Source organism: Pteropus vampyrus, unplaced genomic scaffold (assembly GCF_000151845.1).
Source record: "Pteropus vampyrus isolate Shadow unplaced genomic scaffold, Pvam_2.0 Scaffold680, whole genome shotgun sequence".
In the NCBI taxonomy this organism is placed as follows: Eukaryota; Metazoa; Chordata; class Mammalia; order Chiroptera; family Pteropodidae; genus Pteropus; species Pteropus vampyrus.
The window spans coordinates 425090-448566 of record NW_011889461.1 but is presented as its reverse complement, the minus strand read 5'-3'; the positions used below and the strand labels follow the sequence as shown (position 1 = coordinate 448566).

Here is a 23477-nt window from a genome sequence, read left to right as displayed (position 1 = left end):
AAGTGGCACAGCTGGAAATTTGAATCTAACGTTCTGGCTTCAATGTCTGTGTGCCTTTTTTAAAAAAATTGAGACATAATTCACATGTCATAAAATTCACTCTTACAATGTATATAACTCAATGTTTTTAGTATATTCGCAAGGGTATGCAACAATTACCACTATCTAATTTTAAAATATTTTCATCATCCCCTCAAAAAAACAATGTACCCATTAGCAGTCACTTCCCAGTCCCTGGCAACCACTAATCTTTCTGTCTCTATAGATTTGCCTATTCTGGACATTTCATAGAAATGGAATGCGGTCTTTTGTATCTGGCTTTTTTCACTTAGCATATTTTTAAGATTCATACATGTTGTGGCATGTATTAGTACTTCAATTCTTTTTTGATTTTATTTTTTAGAGCAATTTTAGGTTCATACCAAAACTGAGTGGAAAGTACAGTTTTCACATATCCCTTGCCCCCTCAACATACATACTCTGCCCCTCTATCAACATACTTCAATAGAGTGTGCTACATTTGTTACAATCGATGAACCTACACTGACACATCATCATCACCCAAAGTCCATAGTTTATGTTAGGGTTCACTCTTGGTGCTGTACATTCCATGGGTTTGGGCAAATGTATAATGTATAATGTATTTGTTCTTAATCATTATACATGTATGTGAGTACTTTGGTCATGATATATTACTTTCTGTGGGAGATATTATGCTTAAACGATTACAAAAAGACACTTGGATAGAATGTATGAAGACCTTTGGGCAGTAGAAAGGACCATTTAAGATGGAGGGAGACAGAATTAAAAATCTACTATAGTAATCCAGGCAAAAGATAATGGTAGCCTTGATAAAGGAGTGGTGACCAAAAAAGTAGAGATTCCAAGGATACTGAGGAACTAAAAATCAAGCAAGATTCATGACTGATTGGATGTGAGAGGTGGAGAGAAGAAGCTGTCAAGGATGATTCCCAGGTTTCTGGATGAATAAATCATAATGTATTTTACTGGGAGAAGCAACTCAGTTAAGCTAAAGTCATACAGATTTTTGAAAATTAATTTCTATGTCTATGATTATAAAATATTGCCAGAAATTTAGAAATGTATGGTCCATGTTGCTTTTGTGTTGCCTGAGAAAAAGCAAAAAATGCTTTAAAATTCACCACTGTCATGATTTCATTAGTGACTCATATACTCCACAGTGTTTCTATATCCTACTGGTATCTTTAAAAAAACTGGCATTGTTTAAAAAAGGGCTATAAATAGGTTATTAAGCAGAGCAGCAGGAACACTTCTGCTGGCAATTGCTTATTCAGGGATAAAAAGGTAAGAGTTAAAAGGTTTTTTTTCCTTTTTTCTCTTACAATTATACGAATTTTCTAACTTAGTCAACTGTAAAGTAGGACAAACAATGGCAACCTAGTAACAATGAACAAAGTGCTTAAGCTGTAGTTTCTAAAAACCATTAAAAGGAACCAGTGCTCCTTGGAAGACTGGCTGATGCCTAGATTTAAGACAGACTATGTGCTGATCATCCTGGTACATCCTGCTATATCAGAAAACAAGGAAGCTCTCAAAAACCAACCAGTCTTGTCAAAAGGACTCAGGAGTCAGCAAAGAAAAAGACTCCCATTGGAGTCATTTAAAAATAGTATTCTATTCCTTTACCAGAAAGTTCTACTGCTTTAAAAACCAGGAATCTATACATCACCGATTTCATTTATAATTTTAAAAATTGTTTAGTCTTTCCTTCATATTAGCATAGTCTCTACTTATTGGAAAATAAATCTCATAATACCAGGAATTTTGTTCTATTCATTACTATACCTCAGGGTCTCAAATATTTATTGAATGAATGTAGTTGTTATGGGTAATAAATAGCTAACTGCACAAAATTCAAAGAATGTTTTACTTCACTGTAAAATGTCTGTATTTTCTTAAGCTAATATTCATTTCATCTTAACCTTAACATTAATCTTAATATTCATTTAATTTTAATAAACAATTCATATAATAAATAATCTCATAGTTGTCTTACCCAGTGTCCTCCATTAATGCCAGAGTGATTCGAGAGAGGACTCGGTTCTGGGTGTGAGAACCAGTCATTGCTTCATTCTGAAAATCACCAACAGGTTTTAATTACAAAACTGAACACCTTGCAACTCTCAATAATTTCTGGGATTACTTTGATGTATATTTAAAATGCCTCAAGTGTGAGAAGCTGATGAAATATATTCACTTAAAATAATGAAATCCATAAGCCCTCTTTAAAAAGACAAGACTGGAGCTTAAAGTAAAATCTACTCTCTGCCTCAAATGTATATATTGTGTATAATTTTCCTTAAATGGCAGATGACCAGCATTTAGAACTCTGTGATGAAAATGAAAATAAATATATGAAAACAGAAATACTATAAAAATATTCCACTATCTACGCAAAGTAAAGGGAGTGGTTGAGAAAGATGCCCAGATAATGGAGCATAGGGAATACTTACCTGAATTACATGGAAATGCTTTCATAACCCTCAACCTTGTGATCATAGAAATACATATTAATATGCAAAACAAGTAACACAGAATCACAGGATCAAAGGATTTGCATGAGGGACCTAAAATATCATCAAGGTCTACTATCTACCCAATATTTTAATTCCTATCATAAAATTCCTACCAGTAGGTCACCTAATGGTAGGTACTTCACTGCCTCTTAAGAAAGCATATCCATCTTTGGGGAACTCTTGATTATTCTTTGAATATTTATGTTGAATATTAGATGGTCATTTTGAGTACTTTAATATCATCTTTTAAAAAAATAGTTCTACTAAAAAGTAAGTTTTCATTTCTTGCCAGTCTACAGCTTTCTAAAGGAAATCACTTGAGAAAACTGCTTAAGGAAAATATACAAACTGAAATTCCCATGGGAGAAATAAGTGTATCTTTCATAAATTTCCATCACTGTTACTTTGTGATCACCTAGATAAGAACAGTCAGCATTAATCTCTTTTCATAATTTTGCTAACTTGGGTCATGATATATATAAGCTACAACTATCAAAGGAGCCAAATAGATCTCTAAAAATAACTCACACACACAGACACATACCGCCTTTGACCTAGAAATTCCACTTCTAGGGATTTATCTTTTCTCTTTCTATGTACAGAAATCTGACCTTGAGTTAACTTTCTAGTTCTGCTCCCCTGGAAACCTGATAAAGGTGGAATGTCAACTGTGTTACCAAGCAACACTACATAGGGAAAAAGACCTCCTGATATGTCTCTGAACTGGGGATTGCTACAAGTGAACACAAATACCTGTTGATAAGCCACAGTCTGGGACTTCTCTGTATGCAGTGACTCTTATAGGTATGTCCCTTATAGGGATCTGGAAGTCAAGTCCACAGAACTATTAAAAAAGATATTGGTTCTTATTTGGGACGTGATACTTCTAAGCCAGGCTGGTTCTTACACCCATTTGTAATGGTCTTGTGCTCCTATATTTGAGCTGGAGGGGGAAGGAGAGAGGCTCCTGAACTGCTGTGTGGAGCATGCTGTGCTTTTTTGTATCCTTCTAAGTGAATGTTTTTTCAGTGTGACCAGTTTAGGTCTTGTTAGTTTGATTGTTTAATTGAACCTAAGAACAACCACTAAAACAACATTTCTAGAAAGCATTGCAGATATAAATATGTTGCTCATCACAATACTCATTACAATATTTTTTAAATAAAAAATTTAACACAATTGTTCATTAACACAGGAATGTTGGTAACATTCATATAATACTGTGTAGCTGTTAAAAAATGAGTAGATCCAATATACAGTCTATTTTGCTAAAGCATGTGTTTCCATATGAATGAGGTCACGTGAGACTGGTAAATAAGGAAACAATGACAGTGTAATAAGGACTCATGATGGTTCATAATGATTTTTCCCTGGATGTCACTGTTTTATATAATGGAGCAAGAGTGGCTAAATGCAGCACATACTAAGACAAGCACACACAGCAACAAAGAAAAGCTGTGTGCACAGTGCACTGCTCCATGTCCACTTATCCCACGCTCTTCCACTGGCTTGGTATGACCAGAGGCTCTGTCTTACAAGTGCTCCTTGCTTGGTTCTCTCTAATTTGCGTACATTTTACTCTTTTTCTCCATTACTCAGATTTATAGTCTATCCAGCTATCATTACTTTTTGTTGTTGTTGTTAAATGTAAAGAAATACTAGAGTAAACATAGTTTATTTATTAGAAGTATCATGTCTTTTTAAATCAACTTAGCACTTGGATTATGACTTGTTTTTGTTAGTGCTCTGGTATTTGTTTTTCCCACAAGCCTTGTTATTTTTAGTGTTCAATTTTGAAGAAAGAGGTTTTTTAGGAAAGCATACATTGCATTACAGCAGAAGCACTTGTACTATCTTGGAAAAATGTTTAAGATATATCATTAAGTGAAGAAAGGTGCATAAATGTACGAACCTATTCTTTTAAAAATGTGTGTTACTGTGTGTATCTCTACATATGTATATAACTTCTGAAAGGATATATAAAAAACTTAAATAGTGATTACATCAGGAAAGTGGATTTGAAAAGCTAAAGGGGACAAATGACTTAAATTTTTTTTTTTACTTTGTAAGCTTTTATACTGTTTAAATCACTTTACCATGAATAAGAATTACTTTTATTAAAGAAAAAATATGTCTAGTAGAATTTTAAAATAAAATGACCTCTAATAACCGTTTTTCCCAATGGTTGAGCTCAGTGCCCATACCACCTTGATTTTCAAGTTCCATTCCTTCCAGAATTGGACAGTTAAAATGTTTTCGTGCTTCATCCTAAGAATCAGAAAAAAATATAAATCTTATAAAAGTGCAATAAAATAATGGCAAACTCTTTATTACACAAGATATAATAAAGTAGACATTAAAGAATTTCTTTGGTGAGAAGAGAGAAAGTGTTTTTAATATAATTAAAATATTTTGATACTCTCATACTCTTCTTTGCAAATAAATTACTATATCTTTCAAATTTTTTCTATTTGAAGATTTTAACTTTAAGGCACATATTTCAAAAAAATTATAGACAAGTATGATTGCTATTTGTAACTCTTGTATCAACAATAATTTTAATGTAGGTATAAACTGCTCTTATGGATACAATGTTTGTAGGAAAAATAAGTTGTTCGTTAAAATACAATTTTGCTCATTTGGTTCTGTCTGTCCTTCAGTTAGAGATTTCTAGGTATGGGAAATATGCCAAGATCAGTACAAAATTTCAGAAGGCAGAGAGAGAGCTGTATTTAGTCAAGGAAGTAAAAAGGGAGAATAGGTTTCTGTCATTACATAAGAGTGTGAAGGAACACTGTGATGGTTCATTTTATATCATCCCTCTCCCTTTCTCAACAGATCCCGTTGGTTCTGTTTCTCTGGAGAATTCTGACTAATATAGCCACTAAATGAAGTAACCAGCAGTTATGCAAATAGTACCAGTAATCCTAAGAGGTATCAAAACAGAGGAACACTGGCTTAATACAGTGGGTAGAATGGAAACCAGGAAAGTCATTGCCAAATTTCCATTTCCTCAGATTTCTCTGGCCTGTAGCTTTATTGTACTGTCTTTATATTATTTTTTCTATTATCAGCTCTAAAATTTAATAAGTTATTAAACAATGATTAGTAAAGAAAGGACCATAATGAAGGAAAAGAGCAGATGGCTCATGAGACAATAAATTCAGTAATACTTACGACAACACGAGGTGTTACTAGGAGATACACAGTGTGAGAAACTATTTTATTATCTCGAACATCCCATAATCTTTCTACTTTTCGAACTACTTTATCACTCCATTGATATAATCCAAGACTGAAATTAAAGAACACAGTCACTTTTGCAAATTCATCACACTAAATGTAAAAGTGCTTATGAATATCAATGAAGTTAAAATATTTTGAGCTTACTATGTACCTAGTCCATGCAAAGTATTGATATTTTCTAATTTAATCTTTTCAACAATCTTATAAGGTTATTATCACTATTTTGCAGATAAAGAAACAGAAGCTTAGAGAGTTGAAGTAACTTGCTCAAGTCTACATAGTTAATACTTGGCTAAGATGACAATAAATTACTTCCTTTTAACAAATTTATTGGATAAAACAAAAGCAAGTCCAAAGATGTCACTTTAGTGGGGAAGTATAATTTACTTAACTGTGCTGTGAAACAAGTTATTCATCTAGGAAGAAAAAAGTCAAATCCCTATTTCATCCCATATACAGAAATAAATTCCAGACAGAAGTCAGCAAAAATGGCAGAGTAAGGACCTCTGAAAATTCTCTGCTTCATGAAAGCAATGAAAAAAAGTACCAAAATTGGCCAAATCAACTTTTTTTGGAACTCTGGAAATTAACCAAAGATTTGCAGCAATCCCGGAAGCATTTAATAAAAATGGATAAATCTCAGTAAGAACACTAAGCTTTGTGGTGTTTCCCCATGCCTTCTCTTCAGCCTTGTGGCAGCCTTGAAAACACAAAGCCCACAGTCAAGGTGAGAACCAACAATCTGGCAGCCACCAGAGGGGGCAGTATGGAATTGACTGGAAGAGATATTAAAAAAAACCAAAGTATGATCAAATTGAATGTCTACAAGAGACACAGCTTAGACTTAAAGCACATACAAGTTGAACATAAAAAGGATTAAAAAGATATACCATTTAAACAATACTCAAAAGAATGCTGTAACGGCTCCATTATTATCAGACAAAATAGACTTTAGGAGAAAAATTGCAACTACAGACAAATTGCTACTACAGGGAAATTTTATAACAAAAGGGTCAATCCACCAAGAAGCTATAACAATTATAAAAATTTATGTACCTTATAAAAAAGCAAAAATAAATGAATCAAAAATAAATTTCAAATGGAGTAAAGCTATGATTGTAAAAACTTCAAATAATAATGGACTATAGAAAATTTAGAATAATATTTGTATAATCTTTGGAGGACAGAAACTTTTTTAAGCAATAAAGAAAAATAGATTAATAATATAAAATTTAAAAACTGTATGGCAAAAATATGATGATAAAGAGATAGTTAAATGGGAAAAAGTAGTTACAACAAACATCAAGAAGGATTAATATCCGTAATTTATAAAAAAAAAACAAAAAAACCTCTTAAAAAGTGATTAAAAAAGAAAAAGCAACCAAGACTGGTCTTAGAAAATAGGCAGTGTATAAAGAGAAAATGCAAACAGCTAAAACCTTACTAATAGTCCTAGAAATACAAGAAGACACCAACTTTTACCAATCAGATTGGCTTAAGAAAAGATCTAATATGGTACAATATCCAGTACTGGTAAGGTGATAACAAAAGCACTCATATATCCCTGATGGGAGTGTGGCCTGCCACAACTTAAAAAAAAAAAAAAAAAAAAAAGGCAGTTTTTATTAAAATTCATAGTGAACATAGATTTTAAAATAGAATGCCACTTTAAGGAATCTATCTTGCCCAAATACAAGCACTACTACAAACGCAATTTATTTATTACAGAAAATTATGATGAACATCCATTTTGATTTTTACCTATAACTTAAATAATTTTTTCTGGCTTTTTCCTACCTTACTTCTACCATTGACCTTACGAATGTGTCATTCTCACCAATAAAATAGAATATAAAAAGGTTATTTTTCCCCACCATTATTTTATGAAAAATTTATGAAACACACAAAATGCTAAAAGAATCGTATTGTGAACACCTGTATACCCAATATCTACTATCTTAAATCTACAATTAACATTTTGTTCTATTTGTTGAATCACTTATCTGTTAATCCACCCATGACAAAGAGAATTTATTCTTAGTTCCTTTTATCCTTTTCCATGACATGGCAATGTTTAAACATAAATAGTAAACAAAGCTAGCAAGAAAATAAATAGCTTGTACCTTACTAATAATGCCAATATCCTCTTCACCACCCACACTTCAAGATTAACAGTTATTCCAAATAGAATAGGGACAAATCCAACTCTTTATATGTCATTCCAAATAGAATAGGGACAAATCCAACTCTTTATATGTCTAACGACTGAATTCTCATTACTTTATTACCTCCGTTTATACTGTAAAATTCCTGCTTTTGAGGAATAGCCTCGATGCAAAAAGCACTACAAACAATCAGTTTAACAACAGTTCTTGGGTGTGGGTATCTCTCTCCTCCTTACCTACATCACTATGTAGTTGATGCCTCTCTCAATATTTATGTTCCCCTAAGACCACAATTCTCAGAAAAGACCAGACTTCTCCCACACCACCAAAAAAACAAACATACTCCATGAAGGAAAACATCTATTTCTACATTAGAAATTCATTTCACATGTACTCTAAAAAATATTATGCCAAATAAAGTATTATCTGCTTTAATATTTATTTAATTCTAGCTATTTTAATAGAGATATCTGTAACCGAAGTAAAATATACATAAAGTAAACAAATTTTAAGTATAAAGATTAATTAGCTTTTTATTCTATACCCATATACCACTACTCAAATAAAATATGGGACAGTTAGGAAACATTAGCCCCTGATTTGGGCGAGAAGACCTCACAGTGTGACGATCAGACGTGTTGTGGTTTCAATGACCCGTTTGAGGGGTTTTGGTTCAGGAGTCTCTTCTATGTCTTTTTCTTCTGTGTATTCTTTATGGCGTAGGTCTGAGCAAAACTGGCATGAAATGACTGCTGTTTAGAATAACAGTTACAGAATGGACATCCTGGGCCAGAGTGGTGGTGGGAGGGTGGGGGCAGGGTAAGGACAGTTAGGAAAGGTTTCCTTGCACCTCTCCCCAATCTATACTAAAGCATTTAACAGCAGCCCCTCAAAAAAACCACTAAGTTGTCTTTTATTGTTACCTGTTTTTAAATTCCATACAAAATGGACTATTTGACTTCTTTTGCTCAACATTATATCTGTGATATTCATACATGTTATTGTATGCAGCAACAGTGTACTTTTAGTGCTTTGGAGTTTTCAATTATAGGAATATATCACAATTTATTTATCCATTCTACTATTAATGGACCTTTGGGTAGTTTCCATTTTGGGGGTATTAATAACAAAACTGCCATGAACATTCTTACATGTCTTTTTGTGAGCATGTGCTCTTAGTTTAAAGATGTACTTTTATATGAATGCATGCAAATGGTTACAGTTCTATGGCTGATATTCCATATAAAATTCTTGATAATTTTTTTAGTGTTTCTTGATATTACTTCAGGCTCTGAATCCCTAGATCACAGCTAATATTCAGTGTTAAATACCCCCTTTACATGTAAATATTTCCATGTACAGAGGCAATAATTATTAATAAACCAAAATATAACCAACCCTCATTTTCCCATGGCCTGACTAGTCTGTTAAGTGATACAAGCTACAATATAGCAGAAAAGAGCCCTGCTCAGCAAGGAGAGTTCCGGCTCTTTGGACTGCCACTTAAGCTTTTTGCAACTCAATTGCTTCACCTGTAAAATGAAAAGTGAAACTAAATGACCTCTTATACCCTATCTTGTTTTAATAGCTACAATTTTCTTAGGCTAGCCATAAAGCCACTGTTATTTATAGCACCTAACATGCAATGATTCCCAGATTCTAGTATTAGCACCTTCCTAAAAGAGAACAAAAACAAAAATAACAAATACCTATAATTAAAAGGTGGGAGACCATCTGCAAACCTTGAAGTTAGAGGATTTCCATCTTTATCATGGTAGAATGCAAACAGCCCAGCAGAAAAACCCTACAAGAAAAAGTTCAAAATGTTAAAGTGAAAAATATCAATTCTGATTATAGACATAACATGCTGCTATCAAAAGAGAACACTGATATAACCACATAGAAGCACTACATCAGTACTTCCATAGAAACTTCTCATATTAGAATTGGACAATAAAGTGTTCCATATTTATGAATTTTAAATTCCAATTACTTGAGGTTATTTTAAATGAGGAAACCAAAAGTAATGATGAAGATACTCTTTAGTAGTAGTATGGACAATGCATTTATTTGTTTAAGAATGTGTTTATCACAGTTGATCTTCACATAAACTTTCTAAACTCTATAACTGTATCCAGGGAATGCTACTCTTGAGAACAATTAACAATACAGTTTAGAGTAAGGGAGCTGAGTGATCAAGTGTGAGCCTAAGAGCACTCATAAAAATTCAGTCTTTGATCCCAAAGTCCACATTTAATATATGTCTACATTTAAAAAAAAGGAGTGTAAATGTGTGCATGTGTGTGTGTACATATAAGAAAAAAGAACTGAAAACATATATATCAAAACATTAGATATGGTTCTTTTGCTAATAAGGTAATATATAAAATCATCCATATTCCTAAAATAATTTTACAATGCAAATTTGTATGTTTATAATTACATTTTAAGAAGTCTTCAATTTTAATGAGATAATGTATACCTCACATAAAGGTATTCAAGTTTTCATTCTCTATCCCTCCCCTCCAAAGAAAGAAGAGAAAATGGACAGAAAAAGGTGACATTTGGTATATCCTATTTCATTACTAAGATTTCTTTCCTTGCTTTCTTTCCTAATCTAATAACTAAAACGAAGCACTTTTATAACTACTTTTTAATGTATGTTTTATACATTGAGAATGTTATAGCTTATATTCAAATAACTAACAATCATAACTGACCACTTAATCAATTTCATTGGCAAATTTCTTTGCTTACATAACTGGTCTCTGTGTCATTCAAGGCTTGCCAAAATGATTAATGGAATTCCGATTAGTCTTTTATTCCTATATTTCTTCTTCTTTTTTTAATCTCTGAAGATACAAAACACACTTAGTGGACTCAGCTAAGAAAATCTCAATAGTTTTTAATATACAAATTGCTGAAACTATATAAAGTTTAAAATAGTATGATTTGCCTCATCCTTTATAATATTCTAAATGCATATTTTTTCAACCTGAATAACTAGAAAATTTCTAAGAAGAATTATCTCAGGATTATCTAGTATTCAAAGTACCATGGATGACTGTAGTTAATAGCTATATTTAACTTTACAATTTTTAAAAGAACTCAAATTTACAAAAAAGTTCTAAAATTCTAATAGAAACTTATGTATCTTCAAGAGGACTTAAGATGTTAGTTTTGCCATATTTCCTACAGATTTTTTTAAAAGAAATAAAACACTACAGAATAAATCCTGCTGACACTTCATTACCTAACCCTTTCTCCTTCCTCTGTTCCCAGAGGTAACCACTACCTCGAAGTCGATGTACATAACTCTCACACATGCTGTTACGTTCAGTGGTGTCCTGCTTTGAGATTTGATTGCTAAAGTGTGAATACCTTCTCATACATTTCTTGGTCAACTGGATTCTTTTATTATATGAACTGTCTATTCATAATTTATCTCATGTTTGGGACCTCTGCATTCATGTTCACTATGAAGCAGACTTAAAACCTGTCGTTCTTCTCTGGTTCTCATCAAGTATCCACAGATTTTAGAGCTTAAAGCTTAAAATGTTAATTAGAGTGATGACTATCTTTCACCAAATTTAGCAGGTTCAGCTTACTTTAATAAAAGGAAAATAGATGATTCATTTAAGAATCTCTTTACTTGAAAGATATACGTGCTATCTGATTATCCTACAGTTTCACCGAATTATTCAATGTATTTGCTGATTTAAAGACCAAGCCTTGCATTTCAAGCTCATACATTAAGGCTCACTACAAAAAACTAATAAATAATACCCACTAATTTTATTATACCTTACTATGTACGGCACAGTGCTAAGCTTTTTGTATATTTTGTCTTATTTAATCTTCAAGAAAAAAAATCCATTGTAGTATGTACTATCTTCATTTTACAGATGAAACTGAGGCTTACAAAGGCTAAGTAATTTGCACAAGATCCCAAAGACTATTAGTGGTAGAGTTAAGAAGAATCACTCCTAGATCTGTGTGATCTAGTACCTCTTAATTTTACTGCCATCTACTTTCTAAATATACGAATAGCAACAACAGAACATTTCCTAGGCTCTTAGGCAACTTTAATTCCCTAGACATACAGTAAAAGTTCGCTATTTTGGATGAATTAGGGAAATGGAAGAAGTTCTGAATCAGTTAGTATATATAAACTTAGAAAGCCTAAATACACCAAGAAGATTTTTAGAAATGAGATCGCTGAAGGTGATAAGATCTATATTTAGTATATCGGTTGTCATTTTAGAGAAAAGTAAATTTTTCTAAATTACTAAGTCTTTTTCTGAAGAAACGTAATTATTTTCTCAAAAATCTTATTTGCCTAATGGATTTACTTTTTTAATTATTCTTAGTAGAATAACTCAACCTAGCCACTATGCTAATCATTATAAATTTTCTATTGGCAGAGGCCTAACCAACTAGGTTTTATAGAACATGAATCTAATAATCTATGTAATCTTAAAATTTAATATATACATCAAAATGAGAATACAATAAACAGAAAATCGAGGCATGAAGAACAGTTAACAGTAAAATTTACCAGGGCATGAATAATCTCATGTTTCACTGTGGACAGCATCCCAATAAACTCCTGAGGCTGGGTAGAGATCATATTTGGACACAGGTTAGCATATCCTGCTACTGGCCTGTTAAAATAGACATTGAATTTTTTATTATATTCCAGAACAATATGTATTATGGTATTTACTAACCTATACCTTTCTATTAAAAACTACCCAAGGTCAGAAAAATCTTTGCTAAATATTAAATGTCATTTAATTATACTTTAGCATGAATTTTTAAAATGTCAATATATATCAAAAAAAGGAATGAACTGAAAAGTTCAAATTCTAATGCTATTTTACCTTCAAAATCCACATCTGACTTCAGCATTTTACTATATTTACAAGCACAGGGACAGACAAGTAGTAAGGGAATCCAGATATATGACAGGACAATAAGCAAGTCATTCAGGTTGCTGAAAATTGTTGAACCTTCTTATCTCTATCTTGCTGTTCCCCTTCTCCCGCCTCAACACTGCCCTTATTCACATAAAGATCTTTATCATCCCACTACCTTCTTTTATATTATATACCTTCTAGAATCTACAGAATTTTCCATCTCCTTCTGCACCCAGAATCTGAGCTGACTCTAATAAAATATGGAACAATGTCAGCACCGCTGGAAAGGTTTCCTTGCGCCTCTTCCCAATTTATACTCGACTTTATGGCATTTAACAGCGGCCCCTCAAAAAAACCACTAAGCTGTCTTTTATTGTTGCCTGTTTTTAAATTCCATAAGAAATGGACTCTTTGACTTCTTTTGTTCAACATTCTATCTGTGATATTCATACATGTTATTGCATGCAGCAATAATGTACTCTGCAACCCAGAGAAATTCAGTCAGTTCTACCATGCACCTATTTGTCTTTCAAAAGCTATGGCAAACTGACAATGGTAAGGAACCCCAAGGTCCTTTCTCCCACCACTACCTTAATGTTTTACCACAGCAACATCAGAGACTAAATTGTGATTGCCTATTTACAATTAACATTTGCCTTATTTAAATAAAAACTTATAGAATACTTTCTCGATACTTGAAAACAGAATTACACTTAGAAAAAGTGTGAATTCACTTACCAAAACTCTGCCAGTGGCTTCTAAAATATAAAATGGATGTCATGTCAGGCTTAAAACCCATCAGGGACTTCCTACAGAATTTAGATTAAAAGAGCTCTGACTGTCCGATGCATTTCCCAAAGCGCTCATCCTCAAACATGGTGTTCACTGAAGTAGCTTCTAACAGCAAGAGGTACACAATGGCTTCTTCCTAACACAAGCTATTTCTCTACATCTTTATTTAGCTGAAGCCTAACGATGTTCAGGTTACAGCTAAAATTTTACTTTTTCAAAGAGGCCTTCTTTGCCCAATTGATATAAATTATGTTTCCCCCTTTGGTTCTCTTTTATGTTACAGCACTCTATTTTCGGGGTTTTTTTTTTATAAAGTATTTACCACATTTTTGAAGCACCTATTCATTTGTAAATATATTTAACTAATATCTTTCTCTGTGTAATTTATAAGTTCCGTGAGGCAGGTACACATATCTATTTTGTTCACCTACTGTGTTGGCAACACTCGGCACTCAAATACTCATGGAATGAATTAATGCAATATGGCAGTTTTGAAGGAAAGTTCGCTTCCTTCAAAAAATTAGAAAAGAACGACTGAAGAGACTGCTCTTTTTTCTGACATCAACATTCTCCTCAGAAAAAAACAAAATCTTTAGACAAGTATAAGACATATATGAGAAGCTTCATATTCACTGATTCAAAAAATATTTTTTTTTAGCTACTCATTCATATCAAATGTGAACTAAATGTTAAAGTGCTTTAAACAAACATAATAGCAATACAATGAAACTGAAATGCACCTCTACTCTATGGAGTTTTCACCTCTGTGACAACTATGCTGGACTCTCTTAACAAAAGACAATTAATTAGATACTTTAGGTACTTTCAACATGTCAGGTAGATGCTGAAAGGAGATGAGCTAATCTAGACCCATCCCAACATGGGATTTTATATGCCTTTCTCCACTTCCCCAGGGAAGCCATTCTGTTCCTAATAAAATGTTCACTTTAACATGTCTTTTATATTAAAAAATGATAATAATAAAAGCTCATTGTAAAAGGTCTATATCCAAACAGTAGAGAAATGTATAAAGAAAAAATGAAAATTTCTTGTTTTACAACCCATCCCCACTTAATGCCACTATCAAAGGGAATCGCTATCAACAATTTGGGTTGCTTTATTAGGGTGACCAGTCCTTGCGGTTTGCCCAAGACTGAGGGGTTTCCCAGGATATGAGATTTTCAGTGCTCAAACAAGGGTAGTCCTGGGTAAATTGGGATGATTAGTAATACTAATTATTTCTTTTTCCTCAGCACATTCAAGTACATAGATAGATTTTTAAAACAATTATGGAATCATATACACTGTTTTACAATGTTCTTTTGACACTCAATAGTATAATCAAAATGAGATTGGGTGTGTGCATGAATGTATGATCTATGCGGTTTAGTTCAAATTATGATAAAGAACCATGATTTTGCAGCACTACTATTAGGAAGGTATATTTCTCAAAGTCATCTACTTTAAGAAAGTATCTCATTTTATCAAGTAATTTATCATTCATTTAGCATTTCCTTGATATCAAGACACCCTTAACTATAAACTATCACAAATTTAATAACTGTTTCTCAGGAAAAAAGGAATACTCTAAATAAATATATATCTTCTTTTTACTAAAAAATATTAGATACATATCTATAAAACATATAGCACTTTTAGTCATACACTCAATATCTGACTCTAAGCATTTTCGACATTCAAAAGCTAAAGATTTTTTAATCAATTTCATATATCAACAATTACATAATATCATAATAACAGGCTGTTTTTCATAATCCATGATACTGTTTTTTGACCTCTTCACTACCTTCAGTATTGACAGTATAATTCTGAAGCACATACTGGTATTTCCTTTGTATGACTACTTGGTTCAACAATCAATTTTTTTCCCCTTAAATGAATTAAATATCAATAAAAGTGAAACAGCTCTTTATTTTTATTATTTTATTTTTTTTAGCCTACGGCACCTAGTAGTCCTAGGTGGTCTCCCATCCAAGTACTAACCAGGCCCGACCCTGCTTTAGTTTCTGAAATCAGATGAAATCGGGCATGTTCAGGGTGGCATGGCCATAGACAAAACAGCTCTTTAAAGTCAGCAAGTCTTTTGACAGAGAAATGAATGTTCAGGACCTCAGCAATGGTCCTAACGCACACATGAATTGGTCACATTAACTCTTCTAGTTTTAAGAATGTTACATACAATCTATTCTACTGTCTTTAATTGATTTGTCTGGAGTATAACAGGCTATCTTCTACATATATAATAACTTCATTTTAAGGCTACTTCACTGGAAAAATTTTTTCGAAATAAAAAAATCTTTCTGTAAATAAAAAAAAGACTTTAAATTTTTAAGTGATAATTTAGCTAAGTGACGAACATATCAAATGATATGACAATTAGATGAACAGTTACTTTTAACATCTTACTTACAGCTTAGCACAGAAGTGCTCAAATTAAAGTTGAAATAGTTTACTCAGAGAGGTATTTACTCCCTCGAAAAATTCTCTTGACAGCAGACTTTTTCTTTGGAGTTGGTACTGATATTACCATATAGGTAACAGTCCATAATCTGACTTCCCCAACTTCCCATCTCCCCCATCCAAGTAGTGTGCCATTTTTTACTACTGGAGGCAATCTGGTAAATGCAAACTTCCTGTACTCTAAACACTTTTATATAATACAGTTTGTTTTAAGAGTTCCCATATTACTGCTTGGGAAATAAGTCTCAGGGGAAAGTTTACCTGTCCATTTTTGCTTCCTGCTGACAATAGGCTGCATAAGAGATTATGTTTTCATGGCTACACCTCTCTGTGGCCAAGGCACCAACATAAAGAACGAAGTCGGCATCCCGGACTCCCTCTTGGTCTGGCACACCCACCGCTCCACAGGGCCACTTACCCCCACGGCAGACCCTACATTGCTGCACCCATGATGGGCAACAGAAAATCAGACGAGATAAGGTTAGCTGTGGGGAGTTTTAATTTATAGTGAATCCAAACTCTTAATACATATAATTTTTTATTTATTATCTCTCAACTTTTATAAGAATCCACATCTCCTTTTACTCATTTCCTGTCTCTAATTTTGAATTTTACTAAAATTTCTATTTATGTAAAATGATCATAAATCTTTTTTGGATTATAATTCATTTTTTTAACAGGAGGGAGGTGCTTAAATATCTTTCCAAGTCAATACATACAGATCTACTTCATTCTTTAACAGCTGCATAGTATTCCATTATATGGTTATACCATAATTTAAGTAACACTAATACAAGCATTTTATAGTTTTGCAAAGAATATCCTTGAGCATACATTACACAGTTATAAGCATTTTTATGGAATACATTTCTAGGTTTGGATAAAGCATAGATTTTAAGAGACAATGTCAAGTTGTCCTTCAAAAATACTGAGGTATATACCTGCTAAAAGATGTTTTGGAGAATAAAGTTCTAAGCTGAAATGATTCAGCAGCCTTAGAGACAAATTGAAAAAAGAAAGAGTACACACAACATCTCTATTATTTTTACAACTATGTGTGGCTCTGCAATTATCTCAAAATAAAAAGTTCAATTAAAAAAAATTAAAACAAAAGAAAGAAAATATCATTAAATTCATTTTAAAACCAATGAAGAATAAAATCAGCACACCTAACTGATTACTTTTGGTAGAAGAATGAAGCTTTTGAATGTAAGTCTGTAAAAACTTCTTGGTGACACAGATTCAAAATTTCCCATGAGTTTATCTTAAAGAATAAAAACATTGCTAAGAGCAGGCTGAATTACCTGGAGATGCTCTTCAGGCACTATAATTGGGCCACATTTTGTACGCTCTGCACATTCCCCGGTACAGTATCTATGGGGATCATTTTCTTTCCGCAGGTATTGGTTTGTTGCACATTGTCTTCAGTTCATTTGCGCATCCAAGTTTAATTACAAAAAGAAAGCAAGAAAAAAAGAAAGAAAGAAAGACTAGTTCACAACAGTCACAGACATTGTAAAAACTAGTAGCTGCTAAACAAGTTCACTAATAATTACTGTTTTAGTTAGAAAATTGGACTAAGAAAGAATTTTTGTTCCATGGGAAATCCTCCTGATCTGGATTTTCAAATATTTCATAAAGCCAACACTATAGACAATCAAAGGAGGGAGAGAGGGGAGGTAGGAAACAGGGAACAACTATACTCTAGGAAAAAATCCAGTAGATCATCTCATAATGGAAAATCAGGGAGTGATTACCAGGCAGGTGCTTTTATATTCTCTTAAATACCTTGCACTTTGGTCTCTAAGAAAAAGCATAATAAAATATGCTAGTAAATTTCCTAATTTGCCGTACTGATAGAATGGAGAGGGTAGAGTACTAAATGACTCAAGAAAATGATTTGTGTTTAAGGTAACATACCTGCTAAGTAAGATAGTGCCAGCAGGTCTACGAACCTGAAAAGTCTTCTCTAAATAAGAAATAGCTTGTGGAAAAAGTTTGTTCTAAATAAAAGATGAAAAAGAAAACCAATCAAAATTATAGTCAATATATTTAAAACGAGTAAGCACAGCCTATTAATGACTGAGGAGAAAAAAGGGAAAAGCCTTATAATTCTAGAACATAGTACTAGTTAGTCAAAGATTGTGTGGCAAGGAGTAGGGGAGAGAATAAGTCTAGGAGCAAAAGAATTCCCTCATTTTCTAGTTGACTTAGGGGAAAGAATACTAGATAGAAACTCCCTTCCCAATCTCCACTTATGTTAGAAAACATGAAACTCAATGATTAATCTAAATTATTTCAAATCTGAGACTGATTTAGCTGATTCCAACATTAAGATAGTTTATGTTAAAGAAACTTTTGGTTAGAAGATTTACTTTAACATTACTTATTTCTGTGGCCCCCTAATGAACTGGCTTAATGTTTATGTGACTTCGTAACAGTTTAAAAAAAACTGATGAGGTTAGCACTTCTATAATTTTGGCATATCATACTATCAAGTCAACTAAGCTTCAGTAAAATAAGCACTTCCGCCATGAGAATAATGTTCTCAAAGTATTTCAAAAATCACTTTTACCCTATCCTCAGCATGCTCTGTTCTCCCAAAACTTAAGAGAACAAATAAGATGATGAAAAGACTGATTTAATATGAAATTATAAAATGAGAAGACTAATTTAATATCAAATATGGACAAAGTTTTGGTGCGTGCAGCACAAGAACACCTTTGGTGAAAATGATAAATACATTTATCAATTCACTACCAACACCTTTTATTTAGTAATCCACAAAAGAGTTATGTATATATTTTTCTTTACTGACGTAGAATTTACATACAAAACAATGCACCCATTTTAAGTGTCAAGCCATAAGTATTTATTACATACCTTTACAAGGTATCTTTTCTCAGGGAGCAACCTGAAAATGACCACATAAAACATAAGAATTGCCATGCTGGGACAGAGCATTGTCTCATTTGTTCAGAATACACTGGCAGGAGCCCCAGGAAAGGCTTTGTGGAAGCATGCAATATCAATCTCCCAAAATCTCAATTTAACCTCAATGAACATTTGAGAGTTTACTCTGTGTCAAAGCAGAACACTAGGCATGACTGTATGTTACCTATTTATTTGGGAAGTTAAGGAAAAGAAAAGACATCAACTACTCTTAATGGCTCTTCATAAACTACTATAGATTCATAATTGATGGTTTTTGGACCCCTCTTACACTTAATAAAAAATTAGACTATGTCATCTCTCTGGTTAATAATTTTGTAAATGTTTTTATTATTGTATATATTAGCACGTCCTCTTATTTTTCTTTCAAGTACTTATTAAGCAGTGCCTTCCAGGTCGGTTACTGACCACACCCAAGCAGATTCACATTTGTTCTGTTCAAATTATTCATGATGTATAGATTTTAATCATATCCTATTGTCATCATCTTTTCATACTAAAAAGAATTCTTAGCTTAATTCCATCTTGAAGGTGTACTGGCACCTAGTTCCATCTATGGTATTTCAGGTAACAGATAAAAATATCTTTAATAGTTTGATTCCTAATAAAAAAAAGATAACAAAATAATGAGGTACTTACTCTTCAATACTTTTATCATAAACAGTCTTGATTCTTAAATGCTCATCAACATCTCTCTTTACAACATGATTTGCCTTAAGATGAACTTTATTTATGACCTGAAAAAAATAGATTTGAAATTTTAAAAAAAGATGTAGACATTAGGCAATGGAGGGCCTAACTCAAAATTAATAAACTAAATTTCAAGTGTAATACCCATAAAAAATAAAAGAACTAATAAATGCAGAGATAGTTCATGTACATGGATAGGAAGACTAAATATTACCAAGCTGTTAGTTTTTCCCGACTTGACCTATAGATTCAATGCAATCTCAATCAAAATCTCAGCAAGTTATATCATGAATATAAACCAACTGATTCTAAAATGTATATAGAGAGGCAAAAGACCCAGAATAGCCAACACGATATTGAAGAACAAAGCTGAACAGTGGGTGGAAGTTTCACAGTTTTCAGCTCTTATAAAAAGAACAATAGTGATATCCAAAAAAGAGGGGCTGCCTCTAGAGATAATTTCCATATCCATAGGAATGTTCAAAATAAGTTAGAGAGCTGTACAGTGGCAACAACCACTAGAAGAAAAGGTCCCCTCCGGCACAGATTTTACAGGTCTCTGAACTACGTTCTCTTATTTTAATCTAAATTGAAAGCATGAAGTGCTGAGCTTTGTGGGAATGTTATTTAAAAAAGAATTCATCACAGGGGTGGGGTAACTGGGGATATGCTGTTTAAGGGTACAAATTTGCAAACAGTAGGTAAATAAGTACTGGAGAGCTAATGCACAGCATAAAGATTATAGACAACAATGTGTATTATAAACGTACAAGTTACTAAGAGACCAAAAAAATTCAGCCAAACTGCAGTGTCATGATAAAAACTGTAATACCACTACAAATACCAAACTGGCACATAGGGTTATGAACAGTAAGTATGCATAGAAATTTTTGGAAATTACCACAAAAATGTGTGGTCTTAGATTTCTGGGCTGAACTGAAAATTTCTAGGCTAATATCTCTTGATAAAGGAGATAAATTGTAAAACCAATCACAACATGCAGCCCTGTCCCAGATACAGTGTCTCCTTTCCTCAAATAGTGATTGTTGTGGGCCCTCTGAGCTAAGTATTGTGGAAGAATCAAAGTATAAGCCACCAACTTTATCCTAAGGAACCTTACAATTTAACTACAATGACAAGACATGCCTGAAAACTAATCCTGCATCACATACCGGTAGTTGGTTAAGTGCCAGAAGAGAGTACAGATAAATCGTACTATGAAATGGAAAGAACATTTTGCTGGGATGGTTTCAGCTGGCTGTCCTAAGGTTAAGAAACTTAAACTGAGACGGAAAAAATTTACACAGGGAGAAAAATGGAGTGGGAAGGAGGTAGACACTTTCGGGGAGAAGAATAGCGTAAATCAAGCAATGTGATGAGGTAACTTGAAAACTGAATCTTGTGTCCACAGAACCAACATCCCTCTAACGCCTTTGGTTCTATCATTCCGTTCCAAATCTTTAGATCAGTGGTTACTAAAGTGTGGTCCTTGGACAAGTAGTATCACCAACGTTCTGGGAACTTGAACTGCAAATTCTGGGGACCCATCCCAGACCTAAAGAGTGAGAAAGTGTGGGAGTGGGGCAGCAATCTGTGTTTTAATAAGTCCTTCAGGTGATTCGGATGCATTCTCAAATTTGAAAACCACTACTCTAGGGCTACCTGCTACGCACAACCCTCCGCACACGAAAGTGATGATAGTTATGAGTGCCTAACTCAGCCACTTTGCTGGGTGCAGGAACGGAGATGATAGCAGGTCCCAGCCCTCTAAGCGTTCATTCACTGGCCCAATTTCGCTTTCTCCTCCGGTACACTTTGTTCCAATCACTATTCTCTATGCTATTGCTTTCCGTATTACTTTACCCTCACAGGGCCCGCTCTCGCCCTTTCGCCGCCCTACCTCAGTGTCAGAGGGGACGTGGTGCCGGCAGGGAGGAGAACTGCCCAAGGAGACAGGAATAGATGTAGCGCTTGCCCGGAAACCGCTCAACAGGAGTAAAACGCCTCGAACCCATAAAGAACAGCTCCAGTGCCACCGGCTTGGGCGCGGGCCTAAACCCGAGGAACCCGTTCCTCCACCCCACTCAGGCGCCATCTTTATGCCGAGCGTCGTTACCATGGAGTACGTGACGCCTCCGCGCCCGGCGCCAGTCCCGCCCATTGCCTCTCAAGTAGGGTGGAAGGGCCAGACAGCGAAAAGATGTTTTTCCATTGGATAGCGTCACCTGCAAGAACTTCACCGCGGAACATGAGACGTACATCGCGCCTAATTGCTCAAAGCCAGCCAATAAATTCTGATTGGCAGGCGGCCCTGGTGAGTTGAGCTGTTGACTGTAACGGGGTTGTGGTATGTGGGTGTTTTAGAGGCAGTTTTTCACTCAATTCAGTTAGTCACAGAAAAGACATTCACCCAATAGGTGACAAGTAGCTTAAACAGCTGCCGAACTTTTTATGGTACAGCCTTCTGTAAATAAGGTGAATGGAATTTTCATTTTTTCTTCAGTCACTAGTTTTAGGTCCATTCTTAAAGTTATTTCCTATAAAATCAACGGTGGGTCCTTTACTATTTAACCCCATCCCTTATTTAAAAACCAAGAATAGCAACTGTATTAACTCAGATTACATGTATCCTTGCCATTAAGGAAACTCTACCTTCAAAACTGAGCAGTGAGGAACTACCAAAAAAAATTGGAAATAGGGACAAATCTCCGTGGCCCAAGAAACAAAGAATTAAAACTAGGAACTGGAAGCACTTAGCTGGAAGTCATTCAACAGGAATTGGATATTCCAAGTACTATATAGGAACCGTAGGAGTAGGAAAAAAATAGAAAATCCCCAAGAATTTATATTTCATTGGCAAAGATCATGTACTCAAATACACAGGGGTGGGACATTTTGTAAGTAGACTCATAAGACAATGTGTCCATCATCCCACAACTGGTGGAAGTTGGGATTCCAAACTAAATTTTCTCTTTCAGAACATGTGCTCTTTCCACAAGACCACAAAGAAATTATAGACTGTGACCAGTCATCTTTAAGTTCCTAGTTCTAACAGTAGTATGCTGTTTCAGTGGTCTAGCAGGCAAGCTGTTAGCCATTCAGTTTGTTTCCATGAAACATGGGACTCATCCAATTCTAACTTTGGCTTAAGGTCTACTTTTGTAGTGAGCAAACCTCTTAGGGCAGCAACAAAGCATTATGTAGCCTTTCATTTACAAGAGCTGCATTACATCAGCTGAAAAGGATTAATTTGCATGCAAGTCTCCTTTATTACTGCATTTACCCATTATCCTAAGGATTCTCAGCTTTCTTCCCTGCTTTGCTCCAAAGCCCATTTGTTTACTCACCATTGCTCTATCATCTATTCACTCACAATGAAGACACATTCACTCAACTCTTCTAAAGCTGAACGGCATTGAGATTTTTCTCTCCTTTACATAACTAATCCAGACCCGAATATCCATCTGCCTTCCTGGACATGTTCACAGCGGAGTTCCTTAAACTCATCAACACCCCTCCCCACAAAACACCTCATGGTTCCCCAGCTTTGCAAATGCACAATTACCTGCCCAGCAACCAAAGCTGGGAACATGAAAACTCCTCCCCACTTGGTTTTAGTGTTTATGTAGTCTGTTTCAGTGCTTAAAAATCTGTTAAGACTGCAAACCCTACCT

At 34.0% G+C, this 23477-nt stretch overlaps 1 protein-coding gene and 1 pseudogene across 2 annotated transcripts in view; both read right to left on the bottom strand.

Annotated features, from left to right (window-relative positions):
* The window catches only part of LMLN (leishmanolysin like peptidase), a 45596-nt gene extending 22132 nt beyond the window's left edge, over nt 1-23464 (bottom strand). Inside the window, exons 1-11 of one of the 2 annotated variants that reach the window (XM_011385295.2) lie at nt 21704-23464; nt 19753-19850; nt 19045-19075; nt 18082-18164; nt 17466-17583; nt 16423-16601; nt 12528-12633; nt 9679-9773; nt 5736-5853; nt 4719-4826; nt 2039-2115 (exon numbers count right to left, since the gene is read on the bottom strand). In XM_011385295.2, coding sequence (XP_011383597.2) covers nt 2039-2115; nt 4719-4826; nt 5736-5853; nt 9679-9773; nt 12528-12633; nt 16423-16601; nt 17466-17583; nt 18082-18164; nt 19045-19075; nt 19753-19850; nt 21704-21964 — 1274 coding nt within the window. In that variant the 5' untranslated portion in view covers nt 21965-23464. The remainder of the gene's footprint in view (nt 1-2038; nt 2116-4718; nt 4827-5735; nt 5854-9678; nt 9774-12527; nt 12634-16422; nt 16602-17465; nt 17584-18081; nt 18165-19044; nt 19076-19752; nt 19851-21703) is intronic. The other variant, XM_011385294.2, reaches the window with a different exon arrangement.
* LOC111733896 lies at nt 15636-15755 on the bottom strand (annotated as a pseudogene).
* Nucleotides 23465-23477: the final 13 nt, after the last annotated feature.